The sequence below is a fragment of the Canis lupus genome, chromosome 7 (assembly GCF_003254725.2).
Source record: "Canis lupus dingo isolate Sandy chromosome 7, ASM325472v2, whole genome shotgun sequence".
In the NCBI taxonomy this organism is placed as follows: domain Eukaryota; kingdom Metazoa; phylum Chordata; class Mammalia; order Carnivora; family Canidae; genus Canis; species Canis lupus.
Genome location: NC_064249.1, coordinates 66584163 through 66606068, shown reverse-complemented (window position 1 = coordinate 66606068; position 21906 = coordinate 66584163). Strand labels below are relative to the sequence as shown.

The 21906-nt window shown below is 36.7% G+C and overlaps 1 protein-coding gene across 1 annotated transcript; it reads right to left on the bottom strand.

The window, feature by feature from the left end:
* Positions 1-1084: 1084 nt before the first annotated feature.
* LOC112647979 (proteolipid protein 2-like) lies at positions 1085-21134 on the bottom strand. The gene is made up of 2 exons (XM_025429349.3): positions 20998-21134; positions 1085-1649 (listed from the first exon to the last, which is right to left on the bottom strand). The coding sequence occupies exon 2, from the start codon at positions 1505-1507 to the stop codon at positions 1103-1105; it is 405 nt and encodes a 134-aa protein (XP_025285134.2). The 5' UTR covers positions 1508-1649; positions 20998-21134; the 3' UTR covers positions 1085-1102.
* Between the last annotated feature and the right edge of the window lie 772 nt (positions 21135-21906).

Genomic DNA, 21906 nt, shown 5'->3' with positions numbered 1-21906 from the left:
AGTGGGGAGCCTGCTTCTATCTCTCCCTCAATCCTTTCCCTGCCCTCACTCATGCTCTCTCACTCTGCTCTCTCAAATAAATAAATAAAATCTTTAAAAAAAAAAGTAGACTTCTCTAATTGAAGCAGGGAGTGGCATCAAACAGTATGCCCTCTCTGCACTACTTTTGTTCCTAAATGGGCTCCATGGAATGCCTAGAGTTCTGAATAGCATAATTTCTAAATCACTATTCTAGACATCACTAAAGGATGTTTGTGCAAGCTACCCGCTGAAGAAGAGTATGAGAAAGGGCATCAAGATGTCTCAGCATAACTAGAATGCTTGAGGTCTGTGTTTGGTCAGTTATTTTAAGAATACACTTGATTGGTATTGGCTATACTTAGCACACTTACCCCCTTCCTACCCCAAGCAACTACTGAGAAGGAGTTCCACTGGGCTGTGTGATCACCAAGACCTTAGTCTTCCATTATATTAATTTTACATATCTTTACAAACATCCTCAAAATTTTTTTTCTTAAATCTACTGTTGAAATGTGACTTTGATTTCTGATGAAGTTAGAGTACATCCATTATGATCTATCTCTCTGAATACAACTAAAAACTCTCAACAAAATACACAAAAACAATGACACAAGGACTCTTAAAAGTAAACAAAATCAGGCAGTTAGTGGAGTGGAGTCAAAACTTGAAGAAGCAACACATTTAAGAATGAGTGTTCCATTTTTTTCCCCTCTTTTGGTTTGTGGCTTTGCCCCATGGGCAGGCCCTGCATGCAGAACTGCTCAGCAGCAATGATAGGAGCAGGTAAAACTCTAAAAAGAAATCTCACTTTTCTGCACAAAGAACTGGGTAAAAGGGCCTCTGTGAGGCAGAGGGCATAGGAGGAAACCTGGAAGGAAGTGAGGTCAAGAAGAGGCTGCCCTAATGTATAGTGTAAGAAACTATACCAGTCCCTAGTCTACTCTTGAGCTGTATATGCATAGGACAGATCCAAAGTTGCCTAGCAAAAGCTTTGAGAATTGAATTAAGAATCAAACCATCAACCAGGTCTCAGGGAAAAAAGGGAATCCACCAACACAGTCAGTGCTGCTCTATGTCTTTATTACCTTGAGGGGTAGGTGATGAAGGCATCATAGCCAAAGAGGAACACAGCAATGAGGCCCAGTACTCCTGCAATGATTATGGAACGATTTCCTCCCTCAACAAGGACAACAATGGAGGTGATGAGGTAGAGGGTGGCTGCAATAAGGGTTCGGAAGAAATCAATCCAAGACCAGTATTGTATCTTGGAGGCTAGGTCACACATGTAGATGACAAAGAAGATCTCAGCAAGGATCATCTCAACTACTGACAGAGAGGAGTATGCTGGTGTTGAGAGGCTGAACCAGATTAGAATCACCAGGCACAATATCATCTCAGCACACAGGAGTGTTCCTTTTCTGGAGCATAAGAAGTTGGTGAAGACAGTCCAGCAGCCACGGGCTGAGAGGTGCTCAGCCTCCACCATGATGAGGCCTGGAGTTCCTGGAGGCACATAGGATCTGCAGGCTTGATGGAGGGTTCCAGAATGCTGCACACCCAGCCGTTTTGCCTTCTGTCTAAAAAGTGGTTTTAAAAACTTGCAATCTGAAGTTGACTTGGTTGACTACCTGCTAAAACAGTAATTATGATGATTATGATAATAATAATAATAATAAAATACCTTAGAGGTTTTTAACAGGATTCATATCTACACAACTTAATATTCTTAAAGTCCAGAATACAATCCAAAATTACCTGATAAACAACCAAAAAATGTGGCCGATTCTTTTATTTATTTATTTATTTATTTATTTATTTATTTATTTATTTATTCAGGGAGAGAGAGAGAGGCAGAGACACAGGCAGAGGGAGAAGCAGGATCCATGCAGGGAGCCTGACGTGGGACTTGTATCACACTCCAGGCTGCAGGAGGCGCTAAACTGCTGCGCCACCGGGGCTGCCCAAAATGTGGCCAATTCTTAAGGGAAAAGATAATGAATAGGTGCAAACCCTAAGGTGACACAGATGCTGAAATTATAAGACAAAGACTTTAAAAAAATAGATTGTAATAATAATAAGCTCCATAAGGTAAATATATATTAAATAAAATATATAGAAATATAAAAGCACTCAGCAAAAAAAATTAAATTCTAGAAAAAGAATGAAATCATTTTAAAGCATACAATCTGTGAAATTTAAATTTTGCTGGCTGACCTCAATAGCAGAATGAAGATGACAGAGGAAAGGGTCAGTGAACTTGACGCTAGATTGATAGAAATCATTCAGTCTGAAGGACGAAGAGGAAAATACATTGGAAAAAAAATGAATAGAACTTCAGAGAGTCAAGGAACTATATCAAAGGTCTAACATTTATAACAACGGAGTCCTATAAATAAATTGATGCAGAAAAAGAATTTGAGGAAACAATGGCTGAAAAGTTCCTCAATTTGATGAGAGACATTAACTTGCATATTCAAGAAGTTTAGTGATCATAAAACAGAATAAACTCAAAGAAAACCACACCCAGACACATTATAATCTAACTACTGAAAACTAAATGTAAAGAAAAAAATCTTAAAGGTAGCTAAGGAAAAATGACAAATATAGGAGAACAATGATGTTAATGATGATGGACTGCTCTTCAGAAACCATGAAGGCCAAAAGACAGTAGAACAGCATTTTTAAAATGATAGTAAATAATGTTAACCCAGCATTCTATACCCAGCAAAACTATCCTTCAAGAATAAAGGAGACATAAATCTTTATGTCTTTATTCTCAGATGAAGACAATCTAAAAGAACCCATGGCCAACTAAAAGAAATGATACAGAAAGCTCTTCAGACTGAAGGAAAACAATACCAGATGAAACCTAGAAATTTAAGAATGAAAGAAGAATAAAAACAGTAATATCTGGGTAAATAGTGAATCCTTTTTTTAAAGTTCCTCAAAATATATGTAACTATTATTTTTTGATATATTTTTTAAGTAGGCTCCACACCCACCATGGGGCTTGAACTCATGACCCTGAGATCAAGAATTGTGCACTATCCTAACTGAGCCAATCAGGAACCCCCAAAATACGTATAATTATTGAAGGGAAAAATTTCACATTGTCTGATAAGGTTTTAAATGCATGTTAATTTAGAGGCACTTGGGTGGCTTGGTCAGTTAATCATCCAATTCTTGATTTTGTCTCAGGTCATGATCTCAGTGCTGTGGGATGGAGCCTAGAGTTAGGTTCCATACTCAGCAGCAAGTCTGCTAGAGATTCTCTTTCTCCCTCTTTCTCTGTCCCTCCCCTGCTTATGTGTTCCCCTTCTCTCTCTCAGATCTTTAAAAAAAAAAAAATAATGCCTGTTAATGTAAAACACATGAAAAAAAATGTAAAACACATGACAACTATAACATAAGGGGAGAGAGTAAGGGATTTATGTGGTTGTAAATTTCTACATATTACTTAAAAATTACTGTATTATCAAGAACAGTGGGGGATCCCTGGGTGGCTCAGCAGTTTAGCGCCTGCCTTCGGCCCAGGGTGTGGTCCTGGAGTCCCGGGATCGAGTCCCATGTCAGGCTCCCTGCATGGAGCCTGCTTCTCCCTCTATCTGTGTCTCTGCCTCTCTATCTCTGTCTGCGTCTCTCATGAATAAATAAAGAAAATTAAAAAAAAAAAGAAAGAAAACAGTGGTTCTCAATTTGCAGTAGTTTTGCCCATCAGGGGACAAATGACATCATAGAGACAGCCATAACTGTGGGAAAGGGTGTAACTGCATCTAGTGGATAGAAGTCAGAAATGTTGCTAATCATCCTACAATGCACGGAGTAGTTGTCCAGAATAAAGAATTATCTAGTCCAAAATACCAATAGTTTTGATGTAGAGAAACTCTTCCATAGAAAAATACAGCATAATGCTAAAACTATCTAACTATCCAAAAGAAGGCAGGAAAGAAGGGAAAGGGGAACAAAAAAATATGTAGCAAAATAATAGACCTAAAACCAAACACGTGGATTATAATTATGTTAAATAATTATATTAAATCTATATGGTAAACACACCAATTAAAAGATCAAAATGGTCATATAAGAATTAAAAAATCTGGGCAACCCAGGAGGCTCAGCGGTTTGGCGCCTGCCTTCAGCCCAGGGCGTAATTCTGGAGTCTCGGGATCGAGTCCCACATCAGGCTCCCTGCATGGAGCCTGCTTCTCCCTCTGCCTGTGTTTCTGCCTCTCTGTGTGTGTGTGTCTCTCATGAATAAATAAATAAAATCTTTAAAAAAAAAGAATTAAAAAATCTACATGCTCTTCTCAAGAAACATAGTTTAAATATAAGAACAGGTTAAAAATAAAAGGATGGAAAAGACATATTATGTAAACAATAATCAAAAGGAAGCCAAAGTGGCTTAAAAAATATTTTATTTATTTATTCATGAGAGACACAGAGAGAGAGGCAGAGACATAGGCAGAGGGAGCAGCAGGATCCCTGCAGAGAGCCTGATGTGGGACTCTATTCCAGGACCCCGGGATCACACCCTGAGCCAAAGGCAGACACTCAACCATTGAGCCACCCGGGCACCCCCAGAGTGGCTATTTTTTTAAAAAAAGATTTTATGTATTATTATTTGAGAGATAGAGAGTGAGAGAGACCATGAACTGGGGGAGGGGCAGAGAGAGAGAGAGAAGCAGACTCCCCGCTAAGCAAGGAGCCTAATGCAAGTCTCCATCCCATTATCCTGAGATCATGACCTGAGCTAAAGGTGCACTCTTAACCACCTGAGTCACTCTGGTACCCCTAGAGTGACTATTTTAATATCTAATTAAGATTCAGAACAAAGAATATTGTTAGGACAAAAAAAGGACATTAGAGATTTATAATATGGTCACTTACCAAGAACAATCCTAATTGGGTACACACCTAATAATGAGACTTTACATAAAATACATGAAGCAGGGCCCCCTGGATGGCTCAGTCCATTGAGTGTCTGCCCTCGGCTCAGGTCATGATCCCTAAGTCTCAGGATCAAGCCCCAAGAGAGGCTCCCTGCTCAGCAGGGAGTCTGCTTCTCCCTCTCATTCTCCCTCTGCCTTTACCTCTGCTTGTGCCCTCAAGTGCACACACTTTCTCTCTCTCTCTCTCTCTCTGTCACATGCTCTCTTTCTCAAATAAATAAAATCTTTAAAAAATAAAATAAAATACATGAAGCAAAAAAAAATCTTGACAAATTTAAATAAATTAAAATAACACAAAGTATATTAATTGACAATAAGAAAATATTATAAATCAACAACAAAAAGATAATTCTTTTAGTTTTGCATATAGTTGCCAAATTGTTTAGTCACCAGTTGCTGAAAAACTTTTTTTTCACCACTGAGTTCTTTGACAACTCTGTCAAAATCAATTTAGTTTGTATAAAACTAAATTCTGTTTTATTCAATGGTTCTGTATGTTTATCCTTTTCTAGTACTACACTGTCTTGACAACCATAAATGTATAGTAAGTTTGAATCAAGTAGTGTAGGTGTTTTCCCATTTCAAAGTTGTTTGGCTATTGTAGGTCCTTTGCTTATTTATGAAATTTTAGAATTGACTTGTTAATTTCTGCAAAATACTCTGCTGAGATTTCAATGGAGATTACATTAAAACTATAGATTAATTTGGGGAGAATTGATATTCTAAAAAGCCTTCCAATTCATGAATATAATATACTCTCCATTTATTTAGGTTGTCTTTTATTTCTTATATCAATAATTTATAATTTTTAGCATATGTAGATTATACTTAAATATTTCATATTATTTTTTAATATTTCATATTCTTATACTATCACATAATTATCTTTTTAAGATTTTATTTATTTACTTGAGAGAGATAGAGAATGTGAGCATTAGCAGAGGGGAGGGACAGAGGGAGAGGAACAAACAGACTCCTCTCTGAGCAGTGAGCCCAACATGGGCCTCAATTCCAAGACCCTGAGATTGCAACTAAGCTGAAGTCAGATGCTTAACCAACTGAGCAACCCAGGCATCCCACTATCGTATAGTTTTCACATTTCACTTTCTAATAGTTTTTGCTACTTTATAGAAGTAGAATTGATGTTTGTATATTGACCTTGAATCTTAAGACTTTCCTGAAGTCACTTATTAGTTCCAGTAGCTGTTATATATTATTTAAGATTTTCTATTTGTTGTCAGTCAACAGAGAGAGATTTATTTCTTTTCAATCTGTATTTATAATATTTCTTTTTCTTGTCTAATTGCACTGGGTTGGCCCTCTAGTGTAGTGTTAGCTAAAAACAGTGAGGGTGGACATCCTTCTCTTATGCCTGATCATAAAGAAAAGCATTCAGTCTTTCACTGTTAGGTTAGTTATAGGTGTTTCCTAATAAAATGGGGAAGTTACTTTTTATTCTTAGTTTCATAAGCTTTCTAAAAATTCAAGTATAGATTTTTTTTTCTGTGTCTCTTGAGATGATTATGTGGTTTTTCTTTTGTATTCTGTTGGTATGGTAAATTACAGAGATTTTTAAATGTTAAACTAGCATTCTATTCCTTGGATAAACCCCAAATCTATCGTGAAGTGTTTTCCTTTCTATATATTGCTCGATTCATTTGCTAAAATTTTAAAAGTGTGGAGCCTGATGTGAGACTTGATCCCACAACCATGAAATCATGACCTGTGCCAAAATCCAGTCAGATGCTTAACTGACTGAGCTATCCAGGCACTCCCTACTTTTCCCTAGATTCTTAAGCTAAAAGCTATTGATTTTTAGACTTTTTTTTTTTCTAATATAGGCATTTCTTCTGTAAATTTCCCTTTAAGTACTGGTTACATTCCACAAATTTTTATATGCTCTATTTTCATTCAGTTCAAAATATTTTCTAACTCCTCTTGAACTTTCCTCTTTGGCACCTGGTTTATTTAGAAATGTGTTGTTTAATTTACAAATATTTGAGGATTTTCCTGATACCTTTCTATTGTTTTCTTGTTTAATTTTGTTCTCTTACATAACATACCGTGTATGTGACTTTTTTCTCCAATTGACTTTTTCTACTGTAGTAAAAGATACATAATATGAAATCTACCATTTTAATCATTTTTAACTGTACAATTCAGTGGCTTTCCACATCCTCACAATGCAGTGTAACTATAACCACATCTATTTCTAGAACTTTTTTATTATTTCAGGTAGAAACTCTGCACTTTTTGAGCAAAAAGTCTTCTTTACCCCCAACCCCTCACAATTGTATTTTACTTCGTCTCTATGAATTTCCCTGTTCTTGTAGAGTTTTAATTCTTTAAATTTGTTAAGATCTGCTTTATGGTCCAGACTTTGGTCTATCTTAGTAAATATTCCCATGTGCATTTGAAAAAAATATGTAGGGCAGCCCAGGTGGCTCAGCGGTTTAGCGTGGCCTTCAGCCCAGGGCCTGATCCTGGAGACTTGGGATCGAGTCCCACCTCAGACTCCCTGCATGGAGCCTGCTTCTCCCTCTGCCTGTGTCTCTGTCACTCTGTGTGTGTGTGTGTGTGTGTGTGTGTGTGTGTGTGTGTTTCTCATTAATAAATAAAATCTTAAAAAAGAAAGAAAAAAATATGTGTTCTGCCAATGGTAGAATATTTTATACAAGTAAATATGATCAAGTTGATTGAAAGTATTGTTCTTTCATACTCTATTGGCTTTTTTTTATTAAATTGTTCTATTGATTTCTGAGAAAGAAGTACTGATGACTTCATGTATAAATGTGGGTTTCCCCTGTTGATCTATTCATTTTTGCTTCATATATTTTAAAGCCCTATTGTTAGGTTCACATACATTTAGGATTGTTACATCTTTTTGATGAGTTACCCATTTATAATTATGTAATGTCTCTCTTTATCCATGCTAATACTTCTTTTTACAATATTTTTCAAGATAAGCTCTCCAGATTTGTAAACTGGAACTACTCCATCTCACACTCTCCAGTCACATACCTTAATCTAATTTTGCCAGATAACTATGCAGTTTACGAGTTTCTAAAAAGAGAACTGTTTGGCTTACAGAACAAGTTGAAAACTGTGTAGTGACTGAAATATATGCCCTCCAAATACAAAGCAATCTTACATTAGCAAAAGAGAAAAATTTTAGAGAGCATTCTATGATGGTTATTTGAAATAATAGCTTCAATGAACTGAAATTCTGTATGGAACACTTTTTTTTTTCATCCATTTTGGGACTTCTAGCCTGTTTCCTTGTCCTGTTTTTCCCCAAAACTAGTGTTCAAGTAAACATCAGAAGGACTGAGCATCAGAGTGACCCCTAATGCCAGAGTATACACACTCCCACTCCCTAAATGCCAACCTAAATTCCTGAGGGAGCTAGGATTGACTTGATATCTATTTCTGGATCTCAAAATAGTGGAGAGTTTTGTTAGGTTGTTTTTAGTCCTAACAAGGCAACATTGGCCATCGTAGCTTGCTGTGTCAATGGTAAAGGAAATAGTATCCTCTTGTCACCTATACATGACTGTTATTTCCCCAGGATGGGACTTTTAAAACAATCACTACAAACCAGAAAACAACTCTTACTGCCTAGAGAAAGGGGAAACTATCTTTGTTGTGATTTGGTAGAAAAGTTAAATGATTAAAATGGGGAGTATCCTTCTGAATCTAAGATTTTTCACCTGGAATATGAGAATTATGATAGTGCCTACATCAGCTGTTGCTGTGAGAAACAAATAAGATAATTGATAGGAAATAATTTAATAAATTGTAAACCTTTAATATTAGTTGTTAATACTGCTTTTATAATACCAACAAGATTTATCACCTTAATAATTTAGTTTTAGCTGGGGAAGATGATGACTTTAATTAGGTTGTATTTCTTTTCTTTTCTTTTTTCTTTTTTTTCCTTTTTTTTTTTTTTTTTTTGCTTGTATTTCTTTCAAGTTCCTTTTTGCTTTGTGGAGAGAAAGAGTTGGCATTTCAGCAAATTTTTTCTTTCAGTTTTATTGACATATAATTGATATGCAGCACTATGTATGTGTAAGCATATAGAATAATGATTTGACTTACATGTATTGCAAGTAAATACTTTTTTAAGATTTAAAAAATATTTTATTTAAATTCAATTTACCAACATATAACACCCAGTGTTCATCTCATCATGTACCCTCCTTAGTGCCAGTTACCCCATCCCCCTACCCTCCTCCCTGCCTTTGTTTGTTTCCCAGAGTTAGAAGTCTATTATGGTTTGTCTTCCTCTCTAATTTTTCCCTACTCAGTTCCCCTCCTTTCCTTTTTAATCCCTTTCACTCTTATATTCCACATTTGAGTGAAACCATATCATGATTATCTTTCTATATTTTTAAGATTTATTTGTTTATTTGAGAGAGAGTGCACCAGTCGAAGAGGCAGAGGGAAAGGGAGAGAGAATCTAAAGCAGTCTTAGCGCTGAGTGTGGAGCCCAGTGTGGGGCTCAGTCTCACAACCCTGAGATCAGGACCTGAGCCAAAACCAAGAGTCCCATATTTAATCAACTGGGCCACCCAGGCACCCTACAAGAAAATTATGTTTAAATGTCCTTTCTCCTTTATATTAATTCCTCTGCTTTCTATTTTCAACAAGATGATTCAACCTGTCCATACTATTTTCTGTTTCAGATAAGGCCAGATGGAACATAGTCTTACTGTGCAATCCAGCTTTTTAGTCTACGTAAAGCTTAGTATTTTTTTTAATTGAAGTATAATTGACATACAATATCCCATTAATTTCAGGTGTACAACATAGTGATTCAATATTTTTATACATTGCAAAATGATCACCATGAATGGTTATTATCCATCACCATACAAAAGTATTGAAATAGTATTGACTATATTCCCTATGCTGTATATTACATCCCCATGACTTCCTTATTTTATTACTGGAAGTTTGTAACTTTTAACCCTCTTCACCTATTTTACCCTGCAAAGTGTAGTTGTTGGTGGTGTTGTTTTAAGATTTGTTTGAGAGAAAGAGAGAGAAGAAATGTGCTAGTGGACATGGGAGAAGGGCAAAAGGAGAGGGAGAGAGAATCCTTAAGCAGACTCCTTGCTGAGCACTGAGTTCCACATGGGGCTTAATCCCAGGAACCTGAGATCATGACCTGACCTGAAATCAAGAGTATGTCATTTAATCAACTGAGGCACTTGGGTGCCCCCTTGCAAAGCATAGTTTTGAAGTCTGTACTTATAGTATATGTGGTTTTTGAAATATGTAAGGTTGACAAAAAGAATTAAAGTACAAAAAATTACATTTTAAAATAATTTTATTTAGCTCAAATTATAATGAATTGCTTACACTGTTCAGAATAATTTAAGGATTTTAGTGGGTTCAACATCATGTTTTTGAACACCATGTATTGACATGAACTCTGTTCATAGAAGCTATAAGAAACACTATTGAAAGGATAATCTAAAAAAACTTTTTTAACTCATGATGAGACTGGGTGTTATATATGTGAGTGATAACTAAATTTTACTCCTCAAACCAACATTACACTACATGTTGATTAACTCAAAATTAAATTAAAAAATAAAATAAAAATTCAAATAAATATAACCTTAAAAAATATAGTTACAAAACTAAAAATAATTTTTTAAAAAGTTCTCCAAATCAGCTTGCCTATTTTGAATTAATTTTGATTGGGATTTTCTTTGCAAATTTGAAGTGTAAAATTTTTTCAATTATTTGTCTCAACTGCTTGTACTCTAAATAAACTGGAGTTTTATGCATTTTTCATTGAACAGGCAATTGGGAAAGGAAAAATGCATTTATAATGACCAAAAATTGGCATTTGTGAAAGATAAAAATGCAATTATTTATAAGTGGATTGTTCATTTCATTATTCTGTTTCTCACTATTGATATGTAATGATCAGATTTCTAAATAGAAGCATTCCAAAATATTAAAAATTTAAATCTAAGTATTTAAAAAATTTTTTCATAGAGATGAATTTTCTTTTTCACTAAGATATATTATTTATTTTAAAACTTTATAAATTATAAAAAAAACCTTTATAAATTACATGGAATGAAATTTCAGAAAGGTGATGGGTGAATGTAATAACAGTTAATATTTATAATTTTAATGAATATTTGTTATATTTATCAATGTTTATTAGGCCCCTACTATGTGCCTTCTGTATTTCTAGACTTTTATCTTATTATTTCATTTTAATTATTATAACCTTCTGACATATCTCCATTTTATAGATAAAGACATTAAGCCTCAGAATAGGAGTTAATGTATACATGTCAGGAAGTCAGTAGATGACAGAAACATAATTTGAACAAGGTCTCTGACTTCATAGTCTGTGAATTTGCATGTGTTAAGTGTATTTGTGTATGTGTGTCTGTCTTAATATACAAGTAAAGACTCTGTACTATTTTCAGTTGTATTAAAAGAGGAAACAAAAAATTTTCCTTTCTCTAGTATCTAGTATGAAGAACTAAATATTTATATAATTTTTAAGGGTTTTCAAAAACATATGTTGTGTATAATTACATCACATATCTCATGAGTATATTTATGTATTTATGTTTTTATAGTTCTTTTGCCTCCTTGAAGGAATATTCTTATCTGATAAAAAGAAAGTATGGTATCCTCTAACATTATAAATATATGAAATAATTTGAAAATCCAAACCATTTGAGTGGCTGAGAAATCAAGTTTAGACATGCTGTAAAACATCTTAAATAACTCACAAAGAGCAGTTTTAAATATCTTCATTTTTAAAAAAGATTTTACTTATTTGAAAGGGAGAGAGAGTACATGCCTGTGAAGGGAGGAGGGGCAGAAGGAGAGGGAGAGCAGACTTCCGGCTGAGCAGGGAGCCTACACGGGACTCAATCCTAGGACTCGAAAATCAAGTCCTGAGCTGAAGGCAGATGCTTAACTGACTGAGTCACCCAGGTGCCCCTAAATATCTCCATTTTTGAAAAAATTTTAATGGATTTTAATTTTTTTAGAACTGTTGTAGGTTCAGCAAAACTGAGTGGAAAGTAGAGAAAGTTTCCATATACCCCTGCCTCTAAAATGCAAAGGCTCTTCTACTTAACATCCCATACCTAAGTGGCACATTTTTTATAGTGGATGAACCAACAGTGACGCATCATTATCATCCAAAGTCCATAATTTACAGTAGGGTTTAGTCTTGGTGTCTTTTTTTTTTTTAATATTTATTTATTTATTTATTTATTTATTTACTTATGATAGTCACACAGAGAGAGAGAGGCAGAGACACAGGCAGAGGGACAGGCAGAGGGAGAAGCAGGCTCCATGCACCAGGAGCCTGACGCGGGACTCGATCCTGGCTCTCCAGGATCGCGCCCTGGGCCAAAGGCAGGCGCTAAATCGCTGCGCCACCCAGGGATCCCTAGTCTTGGTGTCTTACATGCTATAGGTATGGACAAATGTTTAATGACATGTATTTACCATAATAGTGTCATGCAGAGTAGTTTCATTGCCCTCAAAATCCTCTGTGCTGTGCCTATTCATGCCTTTTCCCCCATAACCACTGAATCACTGACATTTTTACTGTCTCCATAGTTTTGCCTTTTCCAGAGTGTCATATGGCTGGAATCATGTAATGTATAGCCTTTTGGATTGTCTTCTTTCTCATAGTAATATGTACATAATCTTCCTCCATATCTTTCCACAGCTTAATAGCTCTTTTCTTTTAAAAATTTTTAAAGATTTTATTTATCTATTAGAGACACAGAGAGACAGAGAGAGGCAGAGACACAGGCAGAGGGAGAAGCAGGCTCCATGCAGGGAGCCCGACGAGGGACTCGATCCTGAGTCTCCAGGATCACGCCTTGGGCTGAAGGCCGCGCTAAACCGCTGAGCCACCAGGGCTGCCCTCTTTTTTTTTTTAGATTTTATTTATTTATTTATTTATTTATTTATTTATTTATTTGAGAGCAGGGGGAGGGAGAACCAGTGCATGTGCATGCTTCATGGGTGTAGTGGGAGGGACAAAAGAGGAGAGAGATTGGAAGAGGGAAAGAATCCCAAGCCCAGAGCCTCATGTGGGACTTGATCTCACCACCCTGAGCTGGAACCAAGAGTGGGACACTTAACAGGCTGAGCCACCCAGGTGCCCCATGTAGCTCTCTTTTTTTTTTTTTTTTTAAGTGCTCATTAATATTCCATTGTCTGCATGTGCTACAGCTTATCTATTCACCCTCTAAAAGACATTTGGCTGCTTCCAAGTTTTGACAATTACACATAAATCTGGTATAAACATCTACATTCAGGTTTTTGTTTGGACATTGGTTTTCAACTCCTTTGGGTAAATACCAAGGACTACAATTACTGGATTATATGTTAAGGGTTTGTTTAATTTTATAAGAAATTGCCAAATTGTCTTCATCAGCAGTGAATGGGAGACTCTTTTGATCTATATATATATATTTAAAGATTTTTTCCCATTTATTCATGAAAGACAGAGAGAGAGGCAGAGACCCAGGCAGAGGGAAAAGCCGGCTCCCTGCAGGGAGCCCGATGTGGGACTCAATTCCAGGACCCCGGGATCACGTCCTGAGCCTAAGGCAGACGCTCAACCACTGAGCCACTCAGGCATTCCTTGATCTATATTCTTATCAGCATTTGATGTTGTCAGTGTTTCACATTTCTGCCATTCTTACAGGTATGTGGTGGTATCTCATCATTTCTTCAATTTTCAGTTTCCTAATGACATGTGCTGCTGGGCATCTTTTCATATACTTATTTGCCAGCTGTGTATCTTCTTTGGTGAGGTGTCTGGGTCTTTTGCTCACTTTTTAATTAGATTGTTCACTTTCTTACTGTTGAGCTTCAAGACTTCTTCGTATACTTTGGATAAGAGTTCTTTATCAGATATTGTGCAAAGCATTTGCAAATATTTTCTCCCATTCTGTGACATGTATGCTCATTCTGTTGTCATTGTATTTTTCAGAGTTGAAGTTTTTAATTTCAATGAGGCCCAGCTTGTTAATTATTCATTTCATGGATCATGCCTTCTGCGCTGTATCTAAAAACTCAACACCATACCAAGATCATGCATTTTCTCTTATGTTCTCTTCTAGGAATTTTATAATTATCATTACACATTTTATATTTACATGAGATCTTTTTGAGTTCATTTTTGTTTAGGGTGTAAGGTTTGTCCAGATTTATTTTTGTGTATGTATGTTCAGTACCATTTGTTGAAAAGACTCTCATTGCTCCATTTTATTGCTTTTGCTCCCTTGTCAAAGATCTGTTGACTATATTTAGTTAGGTAAGTCTGTTTCTGGGCTTTCTATTCTGTTCCATCAATCCATTTGTCTATTCTTCTACCAATACTAAACTACCTGATTATATTAGCTCTTTAGTAAGTTTTGATTAGTGTTTTAGATCACTCGCACTCAATGTAACTATTGTTATTTTAGGACTTAAATGTGCCATTTTATTTTTTGTTTTGTGTTTATTGTCTTTTTTGCTTTTCTGTGTGTTCTTTTTTTTTTTTTTTTTGCTTTCTAATGGCTTTCTAATGGGTTACCTGAACAATTTTTATAATTCCATTTTTACATATGTATGGTATATTTGCATATATCTCTTTGTATAGATTTTTAGTGATCAGTGGCTCAGTGGTTGAGCATCTGCCTTCAGCTCAGGTCATGATCCTGAGGTCCTGGGATTGAGTTCCACATCGGGCTCCCCGTGGGGAGCCTGCTTCTCCCTCTGCCTGTATCTCTGCCTCTCTCTGTGTCTCTAATGAATAAATAAAATCTTAAAAAACAAAAAACAAAAAACAAAAAAAAAAAAAACAAAGAGGGACGCCTGGGTGGCTTAGCAGTTGAGCGTCTGCCTTCAGCTCAGGGCATGATCAGTTCCAGGATGGAGTCCCGCATCGGGCTCCCCTCGGGGAGCCTGCTTCTCCCTTTGCCTGTGTCGCTGCCTCTCTCTCTCTCTCTCTCTCTCTCTCTCTGTCTCTCATGAATAAATAAATAAATATTTTTTTTAAAAATTAAAGTTTCAGTGATCATTCTAGTTATTATGTACGACTTATATACGTACAACTTATCAGTTTACTGTGTTGACAATTTACCAGTTAAAGAAACTGTGCTTGTCTTTATATCCCTTTATCCTCCCATTGTTAATGTAATAGTCTTAAATATTTCTTTTTGCATTTAAAACGCCACCAGGCATTGAGATATCATCCAGGTAGGTGACCAAATCAGAGGAGACTTTAAAAGATACAGATGATAAAACATTAGGAGACCACATTCCCACTGGTCTGTTGCCTATGAGGGCTCTTGGGTGCTGAAAGTGGTCTTGTACCAACATCTAGCAAGAAAACAGGGATCTCTGTCTTACAACTGCAAGAAACAGAATTCTGCCAACAATTTGAATGATCTTGAAAGAACTCCAAGCCTCAGATGAGAAGCACAGCCCCAGTCAATACCGCACCTCATTTCTCCCTGTGGAGGCCCAGAACAGAGGAACCACCAAACCTGTACCAGGACTCCTGACCCATGGGAACTGTGAGATAAATTTAGTGTTGCTTTAAACTTCTACATTTGGCAGTCTATTACACAGCAATAGAAAACTAATATATAGTTATTGCTTTTGAGATGGGGCAGTTGAGACTAGAGCAGCTTTGAGTCTCTGGCTAATTTTGTCCCATTACTAAGGCAAAACCTTTCTGGCCAATATTCTGCTAATTATGCAAATTTCCACTCTGGATACAGAACAGGAACTATTTCCATCAATGGACTAACTCCAGGGATTATTTCTTTCAAGGCATTTCATTGTTCTTTTCCCAGCTGCACGTAGTTTCTTCACATATAAATGTTAATCAGTACTCAGCTGAAGACTCCAGGAGGCAATCTCTTCAGTCTCTGGACTTCTCTTTGTAGCTCCAGTACTTTTCCTTGTGGACAACAGGCATCCTAGTTTCCCAAGACTTCTGGGTCAGGGAGAGAAGCGGGTCCTGCCTCCATTCCTTCTACTAGAACAATGGCCTGGAAACTCCCTCTGGGTAAGTTGGGACAACCATAGGTGTCATTTTACTTATTTTCCACCTTGCCTCAGTTATTGCCCTTTGATACCTATGTATAATATCTTGAAAGCATCATTTCTTATATTTTATCTGGTTATACAGTTGGTGCAGGTGAGAGGGTAAATCTGGTTCCTGTTACTCCATCTTAGCTGAAAAGCAGAATTCTAATGCTACACTTTTAAATCTTAACATATTTAATTCTAATGCTACACTTTTTTAAAAAAAGATTTTATTTATTTATTCATGAGAGACACAGAGAGAGAGGCAGAGACACAGGCAGAGGGAGAAGCAGGCTCCATGCAGGGAGCCCGATGCGGGACTCGATCCCGGGTCTCCAGGATCACGCCCTGGGCTGAAGGCGGCGCTAAACCGCTGAGCCACCCAGGCTCCCCCAATGCTACACTTTTAAATCTTAATGTATTTGCTCATAGTATTCTGTCTTCAAGATCACCCAGTTTGTGAATTCCTTCTCATTATCCCCAGGACAGGTCAATGTTACCTTCTCTGTAGAACCTAATCCCAGTATCCAGGAAAGAATAACTATTCCCTCCTTTGTGCTCTTATAGGCCTTAATGTATCATGTTTCTGCTTTGAGATGCATCAGATTATATCCCAACTACTTGATTAGGTGTCTGACTTTTGGGATGTGAAAGGAAATAGTTTTCATTGGATCAACATTGCCCGAATCCCAACAAATCAGACCCATGCTAGGGTAGAGGTTACAATGATGAAAAGATATGTTCCATTAAGGAATTCATAGCCTACAGAGCAGCCATGATTAAGCCCATAAGCAATCCCAATGCCAGAAGAGAGCAGTATGTACAAGATGCTATGTGCTGTGTGTAGGAAGAAACATCACAAAACAGAGGAGTCCACCCAAGCATCACAGGAGCATTATTCTTCCATCTAAAACTTGAAGGGTAGGTAGGAATCTATAGATAGAAGGCTAATTAAAAAGAAACTACACGGAATTATTGATGGGTCAAAATATAGGGAGATGTGGAAAACATGGTGTGTTTGGGTAAGTGCAAATAGTTTTAGCATTTGTAAATGTTTAGGAAAAATAAACCAAATCCACTTTATCCCTCAATATTTATTGAGTACCTATTCTGTTCCATGCTGTGCTAGATACTTGGGCTGTAATGATGACCACAAAGAGATCCAATCCCCTGTTCCTATGTAGCTAATGGCCAATATCAAGTGCTGTATTGTCTGATACGGAATGTAAAGTAGAATAAAGTAGCATCCAATTATCTTAGCAAGGAAGGCCAAGTAGTTCTTAAGATGCAAACACATGAGGGGTGCCTGGGTGGCTCAGTGGGTTAAGTGTCTTCCGTCAGCTCAGATCATGATTCCAGGGGCCTGGGATAGAACACTGAATCGGGCTCCCTGATCCATGGGGAACTTGCTTCTCCCTCTCCTCCCCTCTTGTGCTCTCTGTCACTATCTCTGTCTCTCTCAAATAAATAAATAAAATATTTTTAAAAAGATGTAAACATGTGAAGAGAACTTCCTAGGTTGAATTTTCAGCACACTGTTAGCCCACTTCTCATCACTCATGGCCTAGGCATCTGCCCTGTGCTCAGGCAATGCAAGCAAATGTTAATATTAGCTTCATCAGACGTAAGAATGAAGGGCAGAAGGAAGAAAAGAGGAAGGAAGGCAAGTCATCTGCCTCCAGAGGCAATTAAAAACATTTTTTCCCCTACGCTTGGTTTTCATATGTATTATCCATGCTACTCTTATTAGTCCATGATGTTTAGCTCAGTTGAATACTGGCCTAGAGTGGTATTGAAAAGACTATGTTTCACATTGCTGACTTTCTCTTCTATCTATAGAGATCTGTATTCACAAAAAGTGGGTTTCTCATGGGAAGTTATTTGCAATTTTGTTAAACAACATGGCTTAGTGAAGCTAAAACAAACAAATATAGAAGAATAAGGGACTGGGGTGGGCATATTTAGGGATGGGGAACCTGTTGGACCTTGTTACTAATGAATTACTCTTTTCTGAGCATTGCACGTGTGTGTCAAATAGATCTCAAGAGGAGTATATCATTTTTAAAAGGAGGAGAGAGAGAAGAGTTTGATAGTCTTTCTGCTCTGATCTCATTGAGATGCCTTTTTTTTTTTTTTTTTGGTCTAATTCTTCCTCAAAAGGGCAGAATCCAGGCCTGATGCAGTGTGAGAGAAGGGGTTAGTCTGTTCTATAAACTGTTAGAGAGATTTAAAAAATAGGCAATCTAATTGACTCATACATGGCTCACAGCCATATAAATGCTTGCAAAATTGCTTCTTGCGCAGCAATAGTGACCACAGAGAAGCAGAAGTAAAATGGAAGCAAGTGAGATGAGAGCTCTTAGGAAATCTTTAACAGGACTTTAAAACTCTTGTTAAACCTTTTGTTTAACTTTGTGCAGAACCATCCTTTGGAAAACTAAATGCACTTCAATCGAGCATACCGCAAGTTGAAATTCACATACTTTGCCTACAAAATAATACCTCCTGGTGTTAAAGTTTGTTTCCACAAATACATTTGCCTTTCAGAACCAACTGCTGCAGAGAAACGATTTTTTTTTTTCACGAAGAACTGTGACTACATGGTTACTAGGAGATTTGTAATCTGCTTTAAACATGTTACTAAAATAGAAGTTGACATAACTACTGAATTTGCTGTTTATGCTTAATCAAAGGCACTGCTAAAATAAAATATATTTGGATGTTTCTTTAAGCCATCAGCAACATACACATGCACATATATGACTCTATAGTCATTTTTTTATTGAAGTATATAATCTTATATTAATTTCAGGTGTAAACATACCTGTATTCACTTTTTTTGTATTCACTTTTTTAAAAGATTATTTATTCATGAGAGACACACCTGTATTCACTTTTAGCAAAAATGTTCTTGTCTTCTTCAACACTGTCTTTATATTGATTGGCTTTATCTGTGATTATTATTATTTCCTCCTTCTGCCATGTGCTCTGCTGGAAGTTGCCTCATACCATCACTCAGCATCATTTGTTATTTCCTTGTCAATCCTACTACAAAAGGTCTTTCATCTGTGCTTTACTTTTACTAATTAATTAAATGTAATCAGCTAAAATACAATTCATTTGTAGTTTTAATCTCTAAATTGGTTGGTTGGTCACCAGCTTGGAAGTAGGAAATTATTTCCCTCTGTGTAAGACTTCATCCTAAAAGCCTATGTTGTCATAATGATAACAATATAGTTACTCAACATGTTCTTTGTTACAAACATTTATCTCCAGAGTTACCAAAGACATTTTTCAGGCAACCACTTGAATTTTTAAACTAATTTTCTGATTTGTTTCATTACTCTCCTGTTAGTTTTTATCAATTCCTAGAACTTTGTATCATCATCTTAAGTCAAAATGAAAAGCTGAACCTCCTTTAGAAATTAAACTAAGAGCTGAGATTCATTATTAAAATAATTTTTTTTTTGCTTCTGGTGATTTAGTTATGAAAAACTTAAAAACATTTTGTGTATGTATGTATATGACTTACTAGACTATGACACCAGCTAATAAAAAGTTCGAGCCATTCTAAAGGAATAGAAGTTTTACTTAAGTATTTGATTTCTTGGGGCACATGGGTGGCTCAGTCGATGGAGGTCCAACTCTTGATTTCTCTTTAGGTCATGACCCCAGGATCATGAGATTGAGCCCCGCATAAGGCTCTGTGCTCAGTGCAGAGTCTGCTTGAGATTCTCTCTTTCTTCCTTTGCCCCTTCCTTGGCTTGTGCACACTTGTACTCTCTCCCTCTGTCTCAGATAAATAAATTTTTAAAAATGAGAAGGAGAGGGGAGGGAGAGAGAGAGAGAGAGAGCAAGAGAGAGTGAGCATGAGTTGGGGGGTGGTGGGGGAGACTCCCTGATGAGCAGGGAGCCTGTCTTGGGGCTCCATCCCAGGACCCTGGGATCATGACCTGAGCCAAAGGCAGATGCTTAACTGACTGAGCCACTCAGGCACCCAAGAAATAAAATCATTTAAAAAAGTATTTGATTTCTTGTTATGCAAACATTAAAATTATATACATTCACACACAAATCAGGAGAAAAAAATACTATTCCTCAATATACTCTATTCCCAATTTTGAAGATAGATATAGATGTTCTTTTAGGAGAAATCTCTTTGAGGTTCAGTTTTATTGAGAATGCATTGAAAAGTCATAATTTTTCAACTGGCAACACTGAAATTTCCAATTCATTTAGGTCTCTGAAGAGAGATTAGATATCTGATCTAATGTTGAATTTACCACTCCTGAATTGAAATTCACCACTTGCTTATGTGGTATCTACTATTTTTTTTATATCTCTAGAGTTATAGAGAAGGCAATGATGATTCATTATGATTAGAATAATTTCTGGCATATATGAAATAAATGTGGAAACATGGAAAAAATGGAAAAAGAGAGACAGAAAGGAATGAATCTTTTAAAAGAGGTTAAGGGCCCAGATCCTATCAAGTTTCTGCTCTGCCCTCAGAAAATTCACTCTCTATTCTATACCATAGCTAGTTCCAATCATTTGAGATTTCCTATGGGTCTCAGGAGATATTTTGAACATTTTTTAAATAAAAAAATCTCAAGTATTCTCATAGAATTTAGGGAGTACAATTAAAATATGTGGAAAAACGGAAGCTGTAACTTTCAAATCACCACCAGGATATGTTCTGTCCTCTTTCTCCTACTCCTTGTGGCTACTCATGGAAGCAGAGGTCAACTAAAGTTTTGGGAAAATACTGCACTTCTTAACCCAAAGAAGGCAGTGGGAGCAGAGCCATAGGTCATAGCATTAGCTACTTCCACCAAAGTTTTGATCCTTCCTTTCGGAGAACCAACAGTTAAAGACACTTATTTCCAGCCCACCTAGAAGAAAAGTAAATGTGAATAAATTTAACTCCTACATTGCTGTCCTTTTACCTTCCAAATCACTGGCTGCTTAGCAGAATCATGTTTTCTCCTTCACTTCCAGGTTTATATATATGGGCCTCACTTTTCTCTGAAACAGAAAGGCTGTCACTTAAGTGCTGGAGGGTAAGCCCTTTACCTGTGTTGACAGAACTCCACGGAGCAGACCAGGCAATGAATGGGCTTGTTGCTAGGATACCAGGCAGTTTCCAGGGCAGCAGCCCATTGCTGTTTGCTATTCTCTTAACTAACTAGCACTACACCTGTTCCTTAAGAAATAGCTTATTTTCCTTCATTATAAAGCAAACACCGAGTAGGAAATACCATAGCTGCATATCTGCAACTTCTCTGTAGCTTTCTAGAAGGAATAGAATACACCATATATAATTTGATTTGTGGAAGGGGAATTCACATACCCATACAATATCTAAGTCTTCATATGTAATAAAATGTTTATGTGATTGTTTGAATCATTTTTATATTTATAGTCCACCATGTGCCACAGAGGATATGAGGCAACAAAGCACATTCTTTTGAAGCCACCCCAAGATCTATTCTGTAAGTGCATATGGGGTGACTGTCTTTTTTATGATGGCTTTGTTCACCATTTCTCCCCTACTATTTGCATATAATTGCCTCAAAATTGATACCACTGATGTCTATGATTGTTAACCAGGACTGGAACTAGGTTACCTATGCACAAAAATTAAGGAGGCCCCCATTTTCAAGGGCATGCAAGTACTCTGCTGCCAACATCTACACAGAGGTGGTAAATATCTGAGGTGGTAAATATCTGAGTCAAGCGTGCCAAGATCTGTGTCCAGAGCAAGTCTCATTCTATTGATGAAATTAATAGAATTCCAAGAGTTCTTAATCTCTCAGTTCAGTTTCACACCCTCCTTCAT